The 17261-nt window shown below is 26.6% G+C and overlaps 2 protein-coding genes across 4 annotated transcripts; both read left to right on the top strand.

The window, feature by feature from the left end:
• Positions 1–485: 485 nt before the first annotated feature.
• On the top strand, positions 486–2058 carry LOC135931935 (myb-like protein F). Its single transcript, XM_065469255.1, has 2 exons — positions 486–1465; positions 1516–2058. The coding sequence occupies exons 1-2, from the start codon at positions 554–556 to the stop codon at positions 1816–1818; spliced, it is 1215 nt and encodes a 404-aa protein (XP_065325327.1). The 5' UTR covers positions 486–553; the 3' UTR covers positions 1819–2058.
• A 6485-nt stretch (positions 2059–8543) lies between these two features.
• On the top strand, positions 8544–11208 carry LOC135931797 (uncharacterized). Of its 3 annotated transcripts, none has more exons than XR_010573167.1 (9): positions 8544–9153; positions 9197–9282; positions 9738–9879; positions 9982–10059; positions 10181–10230; positions 10353–10430; positions 10479–10577; positions 10633–10815; positions 10867–11208. XR_010573167.1 is itself a non-coding variant. In XM_065469092.1 (9 exons), the coding sequence occupies exons 4-9, from the start codon at positions 9997–9999 to the stop codon at positions 10878–10880; spliced, it is 486 nt and encodes a 161-aa protein (XP_065325164.1). In that variant the 5' UTR covers positions 8544–9153; positions 9197–9282; positions 9738–9879; positions 9982–9996; the 3' UTR covers positions 10881–11208. The 3 variants fall into 3 exon arrangements, 1 of the variants encoding a protein (XP_065325164.1); XR_010573166.1 differs by having other exon boundaries at positions 10476–10577; positions 10704–10815; XM_065469092.1 differs by having other exon boundaries at positions 10357–10430; positions 10476–10577.
• The last annotated feature ends 6053 nt before the right edge of the window (positions 11209–17261 follow it).

Raw genomic sequence — 17261 nt, 5'->3', positions numbered from 1 at the left:
AAATATCTGATTGATAACAAAATAAAATTAAAAGGTATTTTTTAATCTGATTTGATATGAAAGTTGAATTTTGCAGGACTTTAATTATTAATCTTATCTTAAATCTAAATAATTTTTAAAAAAAATTTAGGTTTACGAATCGGTTGTGGGATTAATTGCTATTAACAACTTGCCAATCAATTTAGTTACATATGAATCATTCAAGCTATTATTAGATCCAATAGTCCAATCATTGAATATGACTTTAAACAAACACATCGTAAATGATAAAATAAAATATGCGGCATCAGAAATAAGATGCCTAATAATGCAACAAGTTAAAAATAAGCTCATTTCTTTGAAGATAGATACAGCCACAGATTTCAAAAATCAGTGTTGGTGGTTAATGCCCAATTTATTATAGATGATAAGATTGAAATACGAACTTTAGGCATGTTAGAAATTGTAAAGGAGCACACGGCGTCTAATTTAGGAAGAAGTAGAAAATTTATTAAAAAAGTATAATATATGTTTGAGCCAAATATACAGTATCACTGTTGACAATGGTGCCAATATGATAAAAACCGTGGAAATGATAGCTGAAGAACAGCTAATTACTCATATCGATCTTTCTGAAGATGCATTCTCAGAATATTTGTTACAAAATAGCGATAATGAGTCCTCGCAGGAATATAACGACTCTTCTCAACCAAATAACGATTATAATAATATAGAGATCACCCAGGAAAATAACAGTGATATTTCAAATATACATGATAATGATTCCTCTGGGGAGTATATAATAAATAATCTAAATCAAGATGATAACATACATTTTCAACATGATAATCAAGAACAAATAAATGATGATATGGAAAATTTATTAAATGATCTAAGAAAATCATTTGGGCTGATTTGTGTGCGATGTTGTGCCCATACTATTCAATTAGGAGTTAATGATTATATAAAAAAATTTCTAAAGGAGGATTTAGAAGATATAAGATCTATTCTAAAAATATGCAAATCACAAAAATATAAAAGTTTATATTCATTAGAAAAAATTAACAAACCAGTGCTGGACACTGTTACTAGGTGGAATAGCACCTATAGAATGCTAAAAAACCTAAAGGATAATAAAATATTTTACTTAAAAATGGGCCATATATATTTAGAAACTTTTATAAATTCAAGACTCTGGGATAGGATTGACGCATATCTCACCGTCTTATCTCCTGTTAATTTATGTACCATTAAACTGCAAGAAAAATCTTGTACAATCGGAGATTTTTTTAAATTATGGCTTGAATGCAAATTAGATTTAGAGGAAATAAATAATGAATCCTCGAATAATTTGATTAATTGTCTGGATTATCGTCAAAAATATATTTTTGATAATAATGTTTTTAGAAGTGGGATCTACATGGATCCCAGATTTAATTATCAGAATGGAATCTATCCATCCGAAAGTGATAAATTGCTGGCCAGGGTAAATTTATAATATATAACTTTAAATTAAATAAATTTATTTTATTTTAGGAACATCTGATGTCTACGTGGAGACAAATACAAATTTTTAATAAGCCAAAAGATAATCCAGCTCTGAGTGGCTCTCCTTTTATCCCTGTAAGTTGTAAAAAAACCAGATTAGATGTATATTTGGAGCGAGAAAGCGCTAATGCTCCAATATACCAAAATATTGAAATCCTTGATATGAAGACCAAAATTAATGCTTTAATATATGGTCAAAAATTGCCATCTGATCAAAATATTTTGCAATATTGGCAATTATGCCCTATCGCGAGTAGTTCTAGCCGCTCCTTGCTCTCAAGTATCTGTTGAGAGATCATTCAGTGCTCTGGGATTGGTCCTTACACCGCTACGAACAAGATTAGAGAAATCTATATTAAATGATATTTTATTAATTAAACTTAATAAAAGTGTATTAAATAACGTTATATTTTGATTTTTATTATATTTATATAAAATTTTTATTTGTATATATTATATCATGTATTATTTAATTATATATAATCATTTTACTAATTAAAATACGAATAATTGAAATACAAAATAAAATTGTTACCCAAACTCTTGAAGTACTGAAAAAAATCTAAATTCACAAATACTTGTTTTAAGTGCTGAAATTTTTAAAATTGAGGTCTTTATAGTCCCACCTTTCTTTTGATGAAAGATAAATTTGTTTTATTAAATCATGTTTTTGGGAATTTTATATAAATATAAGTGCTAAACTGCTAGATTTTCAAAAAGGGCTAAATTTAATAAAGAAAAATACTAAATATATTTGAGGGGAATTAAATATTTTTAACTTACCTAAACCTTGACATTTCGCTGATAAATGTCCAAACTTTTGTGCCATCTATGACCACAATCTTAAGGCTTACATGACGAGGTAACGTTTGAAGTTTTTATTAATAAAAAAAATATTTTAAAAAAAAATATATTTTAATGTTATATTTTATCTGACTCTGAAAAACGAATAAAAAAGAAAGATTTTTAGAGAGATTTTTATATAATCTTAAATTTTTTTTTTAATAAATCCCCCATTTCACTAACACATGTTAAGAAATCCCCCATCAATATAACCCAAAATTTTAAAACTAATTTTTTTTCAAATATATCTGAATCTGAAAGAAAAAATAAAATGAAAAAGAAAATTATGATTATGATTTATAATAAAGGGGTATTTAAAATTTTTTTAAGGAAAAAAAATAGAAGGCGAGGAAACGTTAGAAGTTTTTCTTTTTATTAATATAAAGAATTATATATTTAAAAAAAAATATATAATGTTATATTTTATCTGACTCTGAATAACTAATAAAAAAGAAAGAATTTTAGAGAGATTTTTATATAATCATAAAATTTTTTTTAATAAATCCCCCATTTCACTAACACATCACATGTTAAGAAATCCCCCATCAATATAACCCAAAATTTTAAAACTAATTTTTTTTCAAATAAAATAGAAGGCGAAGGGTGAAGTTTTTATTTTTATTATAAAAAGAATTATATATAAAATTTTTTTTAATAATAATAATGTGGTTTTACGTCTTTATAGAGAAACCATTATAGAGAATGTATTTTATAGAGAAACATTTATAGAGAAGAAAACAATTATAGAGAATGCATTTATAACAAATGGTTTTATAGAGAATGTCGTTTATAGAGAATGATTTTAAAATGAATGTAGAGAATTATTTTGTAGAGAATTATTTTGTAGATCTTGATTTTATAGAGAAATATTATGTATGGGACAATTAGAGAGTAGTATATGTAGATTAATACGTAACAACATTGGGGATATTCTCAATATAACTGATGAAAAACATATTCCAAATAATAAAAAGGGAGTATGTAAAGATTGTCCAAGAGTGAAGGAGGTAAAAACAACATTTATTTGTTTAAATTGTTAAAAATTCATTAGATCATATGCATACATTTTGTCGTGAATGTTAGTACAAAAATTTACATGATATTTGATGATTAGTATTTTATTTAATATTTGATATCTTTTTATAAAATTTATATAATTATCTATATTCGACATTCATTTAATAAAATATATAATAAAATTTGCATTTTTTTAAATACTTTATGGTGATCAAAATATAATTAAAGAAAGGTCTCAGAAAAAATTTTTTATTTTAGTAACTTTAGTAAAATTTGCATAACTGTTTTTAGAAGTAACTATTAATCTAAGATTTTGTATTTATTATTTCCAATAATATTTGAATATATATTCAAAATTGTATTTGTAGATCTCAAGTTTTAATATGTTCTGAGATATTAATCAAAATTTGGGATAAAATAGACCCCACCTTTGTAGTTAAGGGATTTTTTTCCACCTTTGTAGTGAAGGATCAAAAAGTATGGGTTGAATTTTAAAAGGAGAAATATTTATATGCTAGGTTTACAATAAATATTCATATTTAAAACTGCCTTTCGCGACTCGAATTGATAGACTAAAATAAAAAAAATATAAAATATTTTCAGTATAAAAAAAACTAAATCTATCCAATTGAATAAGTTAGGTCAGGTTTATTATTTTGTCAAAACTAAAAAACCAAGAATTTGACAATCCATAAATATATTTGGCTCGTAATATAAATTTGAGTTCTTGCTGTTTAATGTCGTTGTACATTGTAAAAGCACGACTTTACTTAAATAACGCTCAAATTATAGAAGTTAGAAGGCACCACTTTTTAATATTTTACAATCTTAAAGCCATCAAAAATTTAAGAAACATAATGAGCCAATATTTTTTATTAAAAAAAATTAGATCGGTTATTTTTTTAAATTAAATGGGATAGGACCTTATTAACAACAAACCTGGTTAACAATATATTTTTTTAATAATTTTGAAATAATAAATAATTTTCAAAATATCTTTATTCTAACCTTGTTTAATAAAAAGAGTTTAAAAATATTACATATGACAATTATCAGTTTTCAATTTTATATATAAAAAAATCAAAAATAAAGATTATTTATGGTATATCTTCACTGAAATTTTAATTTAACATATTAATAATATCTATTTTTACTCATTTGCTTTAAAAAAATTTCAATAATAACGATTATGATAATTGTCACTTTCCTGTAGTACATCTTCACTGAAATTTTAATTTATATTGTTAACAATATCTTCATTTACCCATTTGCTTTAAAAAATTTAAAAAGGTTCAAAAATAACGATTATGACAATTGTCACTTTCCTGTAGTACATCTTCACTGAAATTTTATTTTTACATCTTAATATTAGAGAACTGCAAAGTAATTTTTTCGCAACCCGAGCCCGACCCGAGCCCGAATTTAAAATTTTTTTTTGTCCGAACCCGACCCGAGCCCGAGCACACATTTTTTAATCCAACCCGACCCGACCCGAGCCCGACCCGAATAAAATTTTGCAATTTAAGTTTTAATATAATAACCAAAAAAAAATTTATGTGTATTTATTCAGTTCAGCCACCTTAAATAAAAGTTTATTTGACGGCCATAATCTATTCAAGATATATATTAAGTTGCATTTTTAAAATTTGTAAAAAATATTATAAAACGATTAATATACAAGCGAATTTAAAAATTATAACGATTATATAATAAGCATCATTTATGCGAATATAGATATGATGTAAAAGTTAATAAATATATAAAAAATATAATGAACATATTATATTATATATTGACCTCATCAATATCATTATCAAAATTATCACAAAGTGAATAATTATGATATATAAATAAAGAGGCGTCCAGTTTATCTGGCTTTAAACGAGTCCTTCTCTCCTCAAAGGCCCTACCAGCAGCTGAAAACGCCCTTTCACTGCTAGCCGACGAAGCAGGGATAGCCAGGAATTTAAGAGCTAAAATACTTAAATTTGGAAACTCATAATGGTTTGTTTTCCACCATTTTAAAATATTATCGTCATCAACACATAATTTCGGATCTAGATATTTTTTTAGCTCGTCAACTTCGGCGCTAGCATCAGAATACGCATTGTCAGCCTCCCATAGAGAGAAGTCCAAAAACGTATCTACCACCTCTGTAGTTTCTTAAGAAAAAAATATTCAATAATAATATTAAGATATATATTTACATTATTATTTTTTAATAATTTTACATATTTGATGATTAATATTTTTTTTGATATATGATATTTTTTTATAAAATTTATGTAATTATCATTATTCAACATTGATTTAATAAAATTTGAATTTTTTGAATTTTATTTAGTGATAATAAAATAATTAAAGGAAGTACTGAAAAAGAAAATTTTATTTCAGTAATTTTAAGAAAATTTGTCTAACTTTTTTTTGGAAGTAAATATTAATCTAAGATTTTGTATTTATTATCTCCAATATTTTTTAAATATATACTCAAAATTTTAGATCTCAATTTTTAATATGTTTTGAGATATATCTAATCAAAATTTGGGGTAAAATAGACCCCACCTTTGTAGTTAAGGGAGTTTTTTCTACCTTTGTAGTGAAGGGTTAAAACAAATGTTAAAAAAGACAATGTATAGGCTAGTTAAATAATAAATAAAACTTACATAAAATATGTCTTATCTTGTAATTTACGAGAAACACAATTTAGTAATAAAATAGTTTGGTATCCGGTTGTTAGGTTTATAAAATAATAATTAATAATGACATGACATGACATGTTAATATGATTGACATTTTAATCCTAAAATGTGATAAATATTAAATAATATGATTTTATAATTAATATTATAAATTATACTAACTATTTAAGAAATTAATATTATTATATATATTTTCGGGTCGGGTCGGGTTTTCGGGTTTTCGGGTCGGACAGCTTTTACAACCCGACCCGAGCCCGAACCCGAGAAATTTTTTTGATGTCCGAACCCGACCCGAGCCCGAGGCTCGGGTCGGGCCGGGTCGGGTCGGGCTACGGACAGCCCGTGCAGTTCTCTACTTAATATTAATAATTATAACCTATTTAATTTAGGATATAATAAATCAAATAAGTTAAAAATAACGATTATTACAATTTCTACTTTTTAATACATTACATCTTCATTGAAATTATAATATAAATTTTTTTTTATATAAATTTTTTTTTACCCATATATGTCGAAAAAAGTTAAAAAATAACGATTATGAAAATTGTCGGTACATCTTTATTAAATTTTTATTTTAATTTAACATGCAGTTCAAAAAATAATATCAAAAAAATAAAACATTATAAAATATGAAGATCTTTGAAGATCGTTTGATCTAAAATATTTTTAAATAAAACGCTGCTCAAAAATTTTTTAAAATAAAAGATCTTCAAAAGATCTCGATCTTTGAAGATCGTTGCTCAAAATTTTTTAAAAGTAAAAGATCTTCAAATTTTACGATCTTCAAAGATCTTGCTCAAATTTTTGAGCGCTCAAAAATCTTCAAAGAAGATCTTTTGTACAACTCTGATGGCCGTCAATATTTTTGACGCGATTAAAATAAATATTTTACAATATGACAATTGTCACTTTTGGTACATCTTCACTGAAATTAATTTAACATGTTTACAATATATATTTTAATCTATGTAATTCAAAAAATTTCAAAAAAGTTAAATCTATTTAAAATAAATATTTTACAAATCGAAAATGGCCGCCAATATTTTTGAAGCGATGAAAAGAATATATAATAATAAATATTTTACAATTTTAATGGCCGCCAACATATTTGAAGCGAAAATTAAATGTATAATAATAAATATTTTACAATTTTAATGGCCGCCAACATATTTGAAGCGATAATTAAATGTATAATAATAAATATTTTACAATTTTAATGGCCGCCAATATATTTGAAGCGATGAAAACGTATTTTAAAACCAATACGGTATTGATTCTACAATATTGTAAAAACAATACGGTATTGAATCTACAATGATAATATCAATACGATATTGAAACTACAATGGGTATTGCTTTCACAATCCTACACCGGCCCGGTTTTAAATTTTTTAGGCCAGGTGTAACGTGTAAAAGTGATTACCGTGAGATTTCGAATTCTCACACCATCATAATCTCACGGCTGACACCGTGTGAAAGTGATTTCATGAGATTTTGATTTTTATCGCTTCAAATACATTGGGGGCCATTTAAATCATCAAAATCTCACGGCTATTCAATATTTCAAAATCTCATAGATATTTTTAAAATCTCGCATTATTAATTTAAATATACTTTTAAAACGTCAGATTTGAATGAGGCTGTCAAATTAGAAATATTTCTATATAATACAATTTAATTTGAAATTCTTTTTCATTATGAAGTAAATGACTTTTTTTCGTCTGCGGGAAAATGGCTGATGTTAAATAGCCACCTCAAAGAAATAATGATATTTATCAATTCTACAAATACTTCTATCACTCACAATTTCATTTTCAAGCACACTATATTCCTTAAATATTTACTTTGCGACTATATACATTTTTTATGACATGAAAAGCCTGACTTCTACTCTTCTAAATCAAAACTCTAGTAAATTCTTTCAAATGCATGGAAGATGTTTGGGAGAGTAATGAGACTCTTTTTTTAATTGCTGAGGATTATACATAACCCATAATATATCTCTGTCAAGTTATTCTTTTATTCATTAATTTTTTTATTTTTTCTAGATTCAAAGAAATAAATTCTCTTCTTTATTTACTAATTTATCTCAATCAATTCATCATAACTTAATTCTTTCTTATCTTCTCCAATTCTTTACCTAAGCTACTATAAAGTTAAGCAAGTACCATTATAAATCATCTATTTATCTTTTATTTCAATTATTTATTTCCTTTAACAATTTATTTTTTCTATATATTAATCTTATTAACTTAATTTAAACAAAATAATATAAATCAACATTTAATATAATTACAACTTCTTTCTTAAACAAAATTTAACTTTAATCCTCTCTTAAAACTCAATTTCATGGATATTTTCTTATTCATCATTTCTCTTGTCTGCTTTTTGCTTTTTTAATTTTTCCAAGTATCGTCTGCTTATTTTATCCCCATTTTTTTTCTATTTCAAAATTCAAATTTATCTTACAATTTACTTTAAAATTTATATTATGTCAATTTTCAAAAATCTAACAATCTACTCCTACAACATTCCTGGCCTACTTTCAAAAACAACTATACTTAGGAAACTCCTTGATCAATATGATATTAACATTATTTTAACACAAGAATCTCTTATTACCAATAATATTTAAAAAAAAAAGAGAAAACAAAACAAAAAAAATAAATAAATAAATTACAAAAACTAATTCTTCTTCCTCTTTACTCCTTAATCACCCCCCCCCCCCTTTTTCTAATACATATTCCTATCTTATCTTTTTTAATAAATAAACATTATTTACAATGTGGATCCTGGCTTATCCACGAGTGGTACCTGTCATCCCACTCAAATTAAACGGGACCCTGTCAGTAGGGTAAATTACTGTCAACTTTGTGGATCCTGGCTTATCCACGAGTGGTACCTGTCATCCCACTCAAATTAAACAGGGCCCAGACAGTAGGGTAAATTTTCTGCCAAACAGTGAATGCAAATTCACTGCACTGGAGACGCCCTCTATGGGGTGGTGGAGTGCCCACTTAATTGTGGGATGTCTCCCCAGTGTATAATATGATATGATTATGAAGTAAATTTTTAACAATATATTTTTTATTTCAGAAATATTTTAGCTCAAATTATAATGATATATATGACTTCCTAAAATGTTCTAACACCGCCTTCAAGATTATAGAAAATCAATTATTCTATGGGGAAAGTAAATTTTAGATATGTCTAATTTATTATAATTAGCCATTATAAGTTTAATGCAATATATTATTTTTTAACATTGAAAAATGCTCAGGCCATTGATTATTATCTTTTTTTCATCTAAAATTAATTATAGCTGCAAATGTAAGTGTATATATATATATATATATGTAAGAACATTTGATAAAATTTTACATATAGGCTTTATTAAATGCTATTTTACAACTAAAATGTAATTTAGATTATCGCATAAAGATGAAAAGTAAATGTTAGATACTTTTATTATAATGTATATGGGCTTAAAAATGATTGCATAATTAATTTATTAAAGTTAGGTATTATAATATATACAACTAAAATTGTATGACAAAATTAAGTGCAGTTTATTATTCTAGCCATTGATTATATATATTTTTTCTGCATCACAAATATTATTATATATATAATTTAATGATATTTTAGAAGAAAGAAAAGTTATAATGACAGGAGATGAACAAAAAAAAATAATTAAAACAATACATGAGGGGGGTGTATCTACAGTTGCAGGTATTGCTATGGGAGGGCATCTGGGGATTAATAAAACTAATCAAATAATAGCTGAAAAGTAATGAATTATCTTTTGAATGATAATCTTATAATTATTTTTTGAATAATAACCTTATAATTATTTTTAATGTTTTTATTATAATTAATGCATTGCCTTTAGATAGTACTTCCCAAAATGGCCTTTATGATGAAATTATTCCACTTGCTATGGAGTTTGTTGATCCAAACTCTCCCAGAGGTATTGTATTTAGGATATATATTTGAATTATCTTTTGAATGATAATCTTATAATTATTTTTTGAATAATAGCCTTATAATTATTTTTAATGTTTTTATTATAATTAATGCATTGCCTTTAGATAGTAGTTCCCAAAATGGCCTATATGATGAAATTATTCCACTTGCTGAGGTATTGTATTTAGGATATATATTTGAATTATCTTTTGAATGATAATCTTATAATTATTTTTTTGAATAATAGCCTTATAATTATTTTTAATGTTTTAATTATAATTAATGCATTGCCTTTAGATAGTAGTTCCCAAAATGGCCTTTATGATGAAATTATTCCACTTGCTACAGAGTTTGTTGATCCAAAGTCTCCCAGAGGTATTGTATATAGGATATATTTGAATTATTTTTTTGAAAATAAAGCAGCACGTGTGTTACTTATAGATAGTGGTTCCCAAAATGTTGAGTTTGAAGATAAAAATATTCAGCTTGACAGGGATTTTATCAATCCAAAGACTCCCATAGGTAATGTTATTTCTGATATATATTTGATTTATTTTTTAATTTATTACGTATACAGAATTGGATGATGATATTTTGATAATAAATAAATTAGAAAATATCCCTAGATATTTTTTTCCTACAACAAAGGTATGGAAAAAATATCATGCTAAAATATATGGTCTAAAGCCTCCCAAACGTTGTCGGGATGTAGACTATGGGAAACAACTTGGTGAACCCACCATTCTGGTGCAAATTGAAGGTGATGGGAATTGTTTTTATAGGTAAAACATATTAATATAAAATTTCATAGGGCGATTAGTGTAGAGCTTACTGGAGCTCAAAATTACCATGTTATTCTCAGCCAATGGTTGGCACAATTTATGCTAACATCCGAGATGGGAAAGGTAATTGAAAATTATCTTTACGACACGAACAAAAAAATAGACATAAAAACTTATGTCTTAAATAATGTAATGACACAGCAGATATGGGCTTCTGACACAGAAGTCAGGGCGATGGCTACAATGTTAAATACGGCTATTTTTACTTATATAAAATATAATGATAATTTTGTATGGGCCCGATGTGACCCATTTTATATTCGCGACAATATTAAAATATTTAATAATAATTTTATTTATATAAAAAATGGGGGGAGTCATTTTGAAAATGTTTTAGATTGCGATTTATCTTCCATCTAATAACTATTTATTATTTTTATTAAAAAAAATTTTTTATATAAAAATATATAAATATATTTCATTCATATTATAATTTATCGACTTATATATTTATATTTTATGAAAGTTGTAGTTTATAAATAATATTCAATTACATTCTGATATGCAATATATGATAATAATTATATTTTTCCATGATGTTTTTATTAAATTTAAAATTATGTATAAATATTTATATCAATAAAGTTTTTCGTCTATTTTCTTATACCAAATAAAGTTTTATCTAATATTTGTGACCCAATTCAGTACAAAATAATATAGAGATGGATTATCTTTAAAACATTATATTAGGTAAACAAAATAAGCATTACGATTAAGCCATTTAGGCTAAGAATTTATATTACTCTTTCTTTGCAGTGATTCTTAGAGGGTTGGGTAGAAAAGGTGGTTTGCCTCTAGTAAATTTTCTGTCATATATGAGCTTTGTCTAAATTAATGTCTATCGAGAAGATGTACTTTGTATAAGAAATATCATGGGATCGGAGTTGGTTATTCATGTTGTGTAAATTAGCATGTTAGTAAGGATCTCTTCCCTACCTAAATTTTGCTAAACTTTAATTATGATATTGATTGGAGCCTCCTATCAATAATCTGAACTAGAGGTCTGGATTGGGTGGTTTTTTCGCCCGTACTTTAAAAAAAATATTTTCAACATTGGGCGAGAGGGTTAAAAAATTTAGGAGAATTTGATATTTTTCAGGCGAAATGAGCAGAACAGTAAATAGTTTTTCATAATATTCCATATTATATGTTTAATTAAAAATACATTAAAATAAATAAAGAGCCAAACCAGCCATAAAATAATTTTAAAACAAAATATATATAAAAAAAATTATAAGTGAGAGCGAGGGCAGGTTAATCTTTTCGCTAGAAACCCGCCCATTACAGACCTCTAATCTGCATATCTTATCACACACTATTTGGTATGATATGCAGACTAAAAATATAAATTTAAAACTATAGAGAGGCGGCGACTATTTAGATAAGATAGATAATAAAAAAACAATTTAAATAAAAAAAGTATGGTACATGGATTTGATCCCACATTTTAAGGAGAAGTAATGTAAGACTTACTAACTAGAGTACCCACCACACCTTGTAATGCTTAATTTTATTTGTTATATATAATCTACTTTTTAATTAAATTTATATATATCAAAAAGAGAAATTTTATTATATTGTTAACTTTAATGATGTTAAAATAAAGATGAGCTCTTGAAATGAAACAATATATATTTTACAAAGCATTACTAAAATATTATTTTAAAACATAGATTATAATTAAATAGCTAGGTGTGATACCATTATTGTCTCTATATTATATTTTATATCCTTAACTTTAATGATGTTCCTTGATTTTACAGCTCTCATTATTCGATTTAATGATCTTAAAAAAATAAAGATGAGTTCTTAAAATGACACGATATATATCTTGCAAAGCATTATTAAAATATTATTCTAAAACATAGATTATAATTTAACAGTTAGGTTTTATACCATTATTGTCTCTATATTATATTATCATTTAAATTCATGTCATGCAAATTTTTACTTTAGATTTATCGCTTCAAAAACATTGGGGGCCATTATCATCAAAATCTCACAACTGTGAAAGTGATTGCGTGAGATTTCGAAATCTCACAGATCACTTTCACACGTTACACCGGCCCGGCCCGGGTATATTTAAAAAATTTAAAATACGGCAGGCTTAGGGCCGGGTCTGCAGATCTCTGATATATATAAAGAAAAAGTAATTTATATAGAGAGAGTAAAGATGTAACATTTAAATCTGTCGAATTGTATGTAATATTATATTAAAATTCAATTGATATTCAAATTAAAACGAATTCATTTTACGCTGAACGAAATAAAAATATGATATTAATCCTCGGTTCACTCCACTTCTTCATAATCAATGTGGTTAGTACCGATTTTTTTTATTGTTTATATTTAGATGAAATAAACAAAAATTTATTAACATGGGCACTTAATTCCGCAGTATTCATCTTATGGAATGTCATCATAAATATTAATGGACATTCGATTTAGGAGTGGATTCCAGATCTATATATCAAATTTAGGGAAATAATTATCACGGGGAGAAAGAAACGTTTTTAAAAAAATACAGCCCAAAGAAAACTAAGAAATGGAATTTTTATCGATTTTATTTATATATTTTTTGGTAATATATATGTGTAGCTCACCCCCCCCCCCCCCCCCATCTCGTATTTTTAAGCGTTACATTACAGCTTACCAAATTGATCATCTGAATAGTATTTGTTTCTATTCGTGATTAGCATATTATTTTGCATAATGTTAGTAATAAATATATCCATTTTTTTCTGCTTTATTATTCATAAAAAATAGGCCACTGAAAATATACCTTGACGATACCTATTTTTTTAGATCTCAGCGTCAACCCTATATTTTTTAAGAACTCTGATTCCCCATGATTTCCGATTTCCAGACCCACCCTCTCCGACCGGGCTAGGGCGCGCAAATCATTAGTAAATATAAAGATGCATGCCTTGTTTTTTATTTATTATTAAATAATTATATTAAGATCTAGATCTAATAACCTAGTGTTTCTAAATGTTTAATTATCATTTGGAATAAAGGGAGATTAATAAATGTCTACCTAAATGAAGTAATATTATTAATATTAATTAATAAGCAGAACCGAGCCAGAATTTTAAGGGATAGTGCATTATTGGATGGGGTTTCCATAAATTTTATCGCAGGACTTTAGGTCAACTTATTTTAGACTTCATATGCTACATTCTTTTGAATAAAAATAATTATGGTTTGTCTTTTCTTAAATTATAAAAATGAATTTCCTAAAAATTTTAATCACTAATTATATAAAAAATGACTAACTTTTTTTAAAACTATTGTTTAAATTTTCTAATAATATATTGCTTAAATTTTTTGAAGTGAGAGAATTTTAATTAGTTCATATCTACGAGGAAATACAAATCTCTGAAGGGGGGTCAAACTACTATATGTTAGAAAATTCGTTGGAAGCAAAACCTCCTCCAACCTACCCTCTAAAAAAATCAATAGCCACCATGCGCAACCTCCAAACAAAATCTTAATTAAAACTTTCAAGCATTATAATCTAGGCTAGGAATAACAAAAAACCTTAGTTGGTGATAATTACCTATTTGTTATTACCCATCTAAATATTAAATAAATGATTTAAAAATGAAATAAATGTCTATTTATAAATTAGAATCCTTCTACCAGTTATTTGTGAATCTATAAATTATATTTATTTTTACCTCAATTTACTCCTTAGCATACCCTCTTCAAAAATTTGGAGGCAATGGCTTCTACTACCCTAATATAAACGCTGAGAGGAGAACTGTCGTTCTATTTGCAATGTCTATTGATTTAAGATGCCTTAATATCGTCTGTCTGTAGGGGCGGACTGGCGACGCTATGGCCTCGTGGGCATGTTTTTATAGTGGCTTTATTTTAATGGGGGCTTCGCTCCCATACCCCCCATTGGTCGGGTTCCCTTTAATGGCTTCTTCGAATTACATAATTTTTATTACCTCTTATTTTTGAAAATAAGTTTAAGCGATTTATAAAAAAATAGAATAGTATGACACGATAATCATATATTTTATTTAAAAAAATTGCACATCTAAAATTATTCATTGCACATCTAAAAAAATATTCATTGTGCAATATATTTTATATTAGATTTACAACGATATTAGACCATAAAATGAAATCATATATCACGTGTTAAATATAAGATAATACATACTCAATAAATAAAATAATTGCACATATAAAATAATTGAAATTATACAATTTTACACAGAGAATAAAATTGCTGCACTATAAAATCAGGCAACGATCATTTTGCAAATAGATATAAATAAGATTTAAATACGAGAATCAAGATAATATAAAATTTTTACGTTAATAAATCTCTCATTAACTTTGAACCTTTGCGCTTCTAGTTCAATCTGCGCTAATAGCTCTCGTTCAGCTGACATCATTAAAATTGTAATTTTTCTTCGCCTATATTAGCTTCAACCTATTTTTTATAATTTTTAATATACTAAATGTTCTCTCACAATTAACCTACGTAAATGACAAAGTATGTATTCATATGCCAAAAATAAATAAGTGTATGCATATTGTATCTTTTAAGAATTTCATACACGCATATTAAACACTTGTTATATTTATTATCACACTCTGAATTATTATTATTTTTTAATATTCCATCATCTTCATATGGCTCCTCACTTGTACATACAATATCATAGTCCGTTTCATTTAATTCTAATATTTAAATCTTTGAATACAGTGGCGAATGATCACAATTCGTTACGTAATTTAACACTCAATATATTTGCTAATTGTATCAGTTTTTCCAATGCCTTTACTATTTATTTCATCAAAATACCTTGGATGCAAATACTGCACATTCAAAATAAGCTACTATTCGCAAAATATAGTTCCGACAAGCTATTTATAATTTAATCAATTATAGGACGAAGTACTTCGACACTATAAAGGTCAATCGATTCTTGAGGACGTTCATCTTGGCCTTCGTCACTACATATTCTATTCGCTCGTCCTGTTCGATCTTTTTACAGAGCATTTTATACTCAGATACTTTCTGGGAGCTATAAATATGAAAATGTTTCATTTAAATTAGAAGCTGTTTTTATTTCTTTATTTTGAAATGATGTAATAGTTATCGATGATACAGATGACTTGAGGTTTTTGCCTTAAATGGTTTATCATTTATTATAAATTGAAGTGCCCTTATCGTTATTGGGAGCAAGCTCTCTTTACCATATATCCATCTAAGGGCCTTTTCATGTGCCCACCACCTTGCCTCGCCTATTTTTTACAGCTTTCTCAATAGCCAGATGAATTATTTTATTTTACCCAAGCATCCATCCTTTTATATGATTTACCAAAGAAGTTGCTAGTCTTTTCAATAATCCAAATAAATTTTTGACTTCAATATTATCGCAAGAATCACATATAAAGAGATTTAATATGTGACTCTAGCACCAAATATAAAAAACTATCTGGAGCCTCTTTTAATAAGAGCATGCAACCCAACAATTTTACCCCTCCCCCCCCCCCCCATATTTGCAGCACCATCAAATGATTCTCCCACTACATTTCTCATTTGAATCCCATGTTTTAAAAGCATTCACTCAAGATATCAAAAAATCCTTTTCCAGAAGAGTTTAAATTTTGTAATCCTTTGTTATTTTGCTATTGTAGGCAAATGGTTGCTTGTCTTATAATAAATTAATTAACACTTAGCTTTCACCCAACTAAAACTCAAACGGAAGAGTTACGTTACATAATTCTAAGGAATGTGATATTCGAATAATATAGATATCATTAAAAATAAAAAAATGGTAAGAGAAAATAATGTAAACACAATATCTTTTTTTTTCTAATCGGCCTCTTTTTTGATATTTTCCTCTGATCGGCCTCAAAAATCGACATTTCTCGCGGCCTCGTGGGTAAAATGCCCACCTGGTCTAATGGCCAGTCCACCACTGTCTGTTTGATTTATTATACAAAATCTGATTGCCGAGTTAGGTTTTAGAATTTCGCAATATAATTTCAATTTTAAATCTCGCTCCTATCTCATTTTAATCAGTAACCTATTTTTAATGTCGTTAGAGACTAGAGATCTACAAAGTTAGGCCCGGCCCATACGGGCTTCGGGCCGAATTCTATTTAAAATAATCGAGCTCGGGCCGGGCCTAATATTTAAAAAAAAATTCGGGTTGGACCTTGGAAATATTTTTAAATATATCTAAATTTATCAATTTTATATTGAATTTTTTATGTAAAATAAAAATATTTGATTTTATTTGTTGAAACTAAACGACATATTGTTTTATTTTGAGTAATTATAAAGATTAATTTCCATATTTAAATATATTCGGTTGAAAAATCAGGCCCGATG

The sequence above is a fragment of the Gordionus sp. m RMFG-2023 genome, chromosome 1, assembly GCF_954871325.1.
Source record: "Gordionus sp. m RMFG-2023 chromosome 1, tfGorSpeb1-WG-v2, whole genome shotgun sequence".
Lineage (NCBI taxonomy): Eukaryota > Metazoa > Nematomorpha > Gordioida > Chordodea > Parachordodidae > Gordionus > Gordionus sp. m RMFG-2023.
Note: the sequence above shows the minus strand (reverse complement) of the source record. Positions and strands in the feature narration are given on the sequence as shown.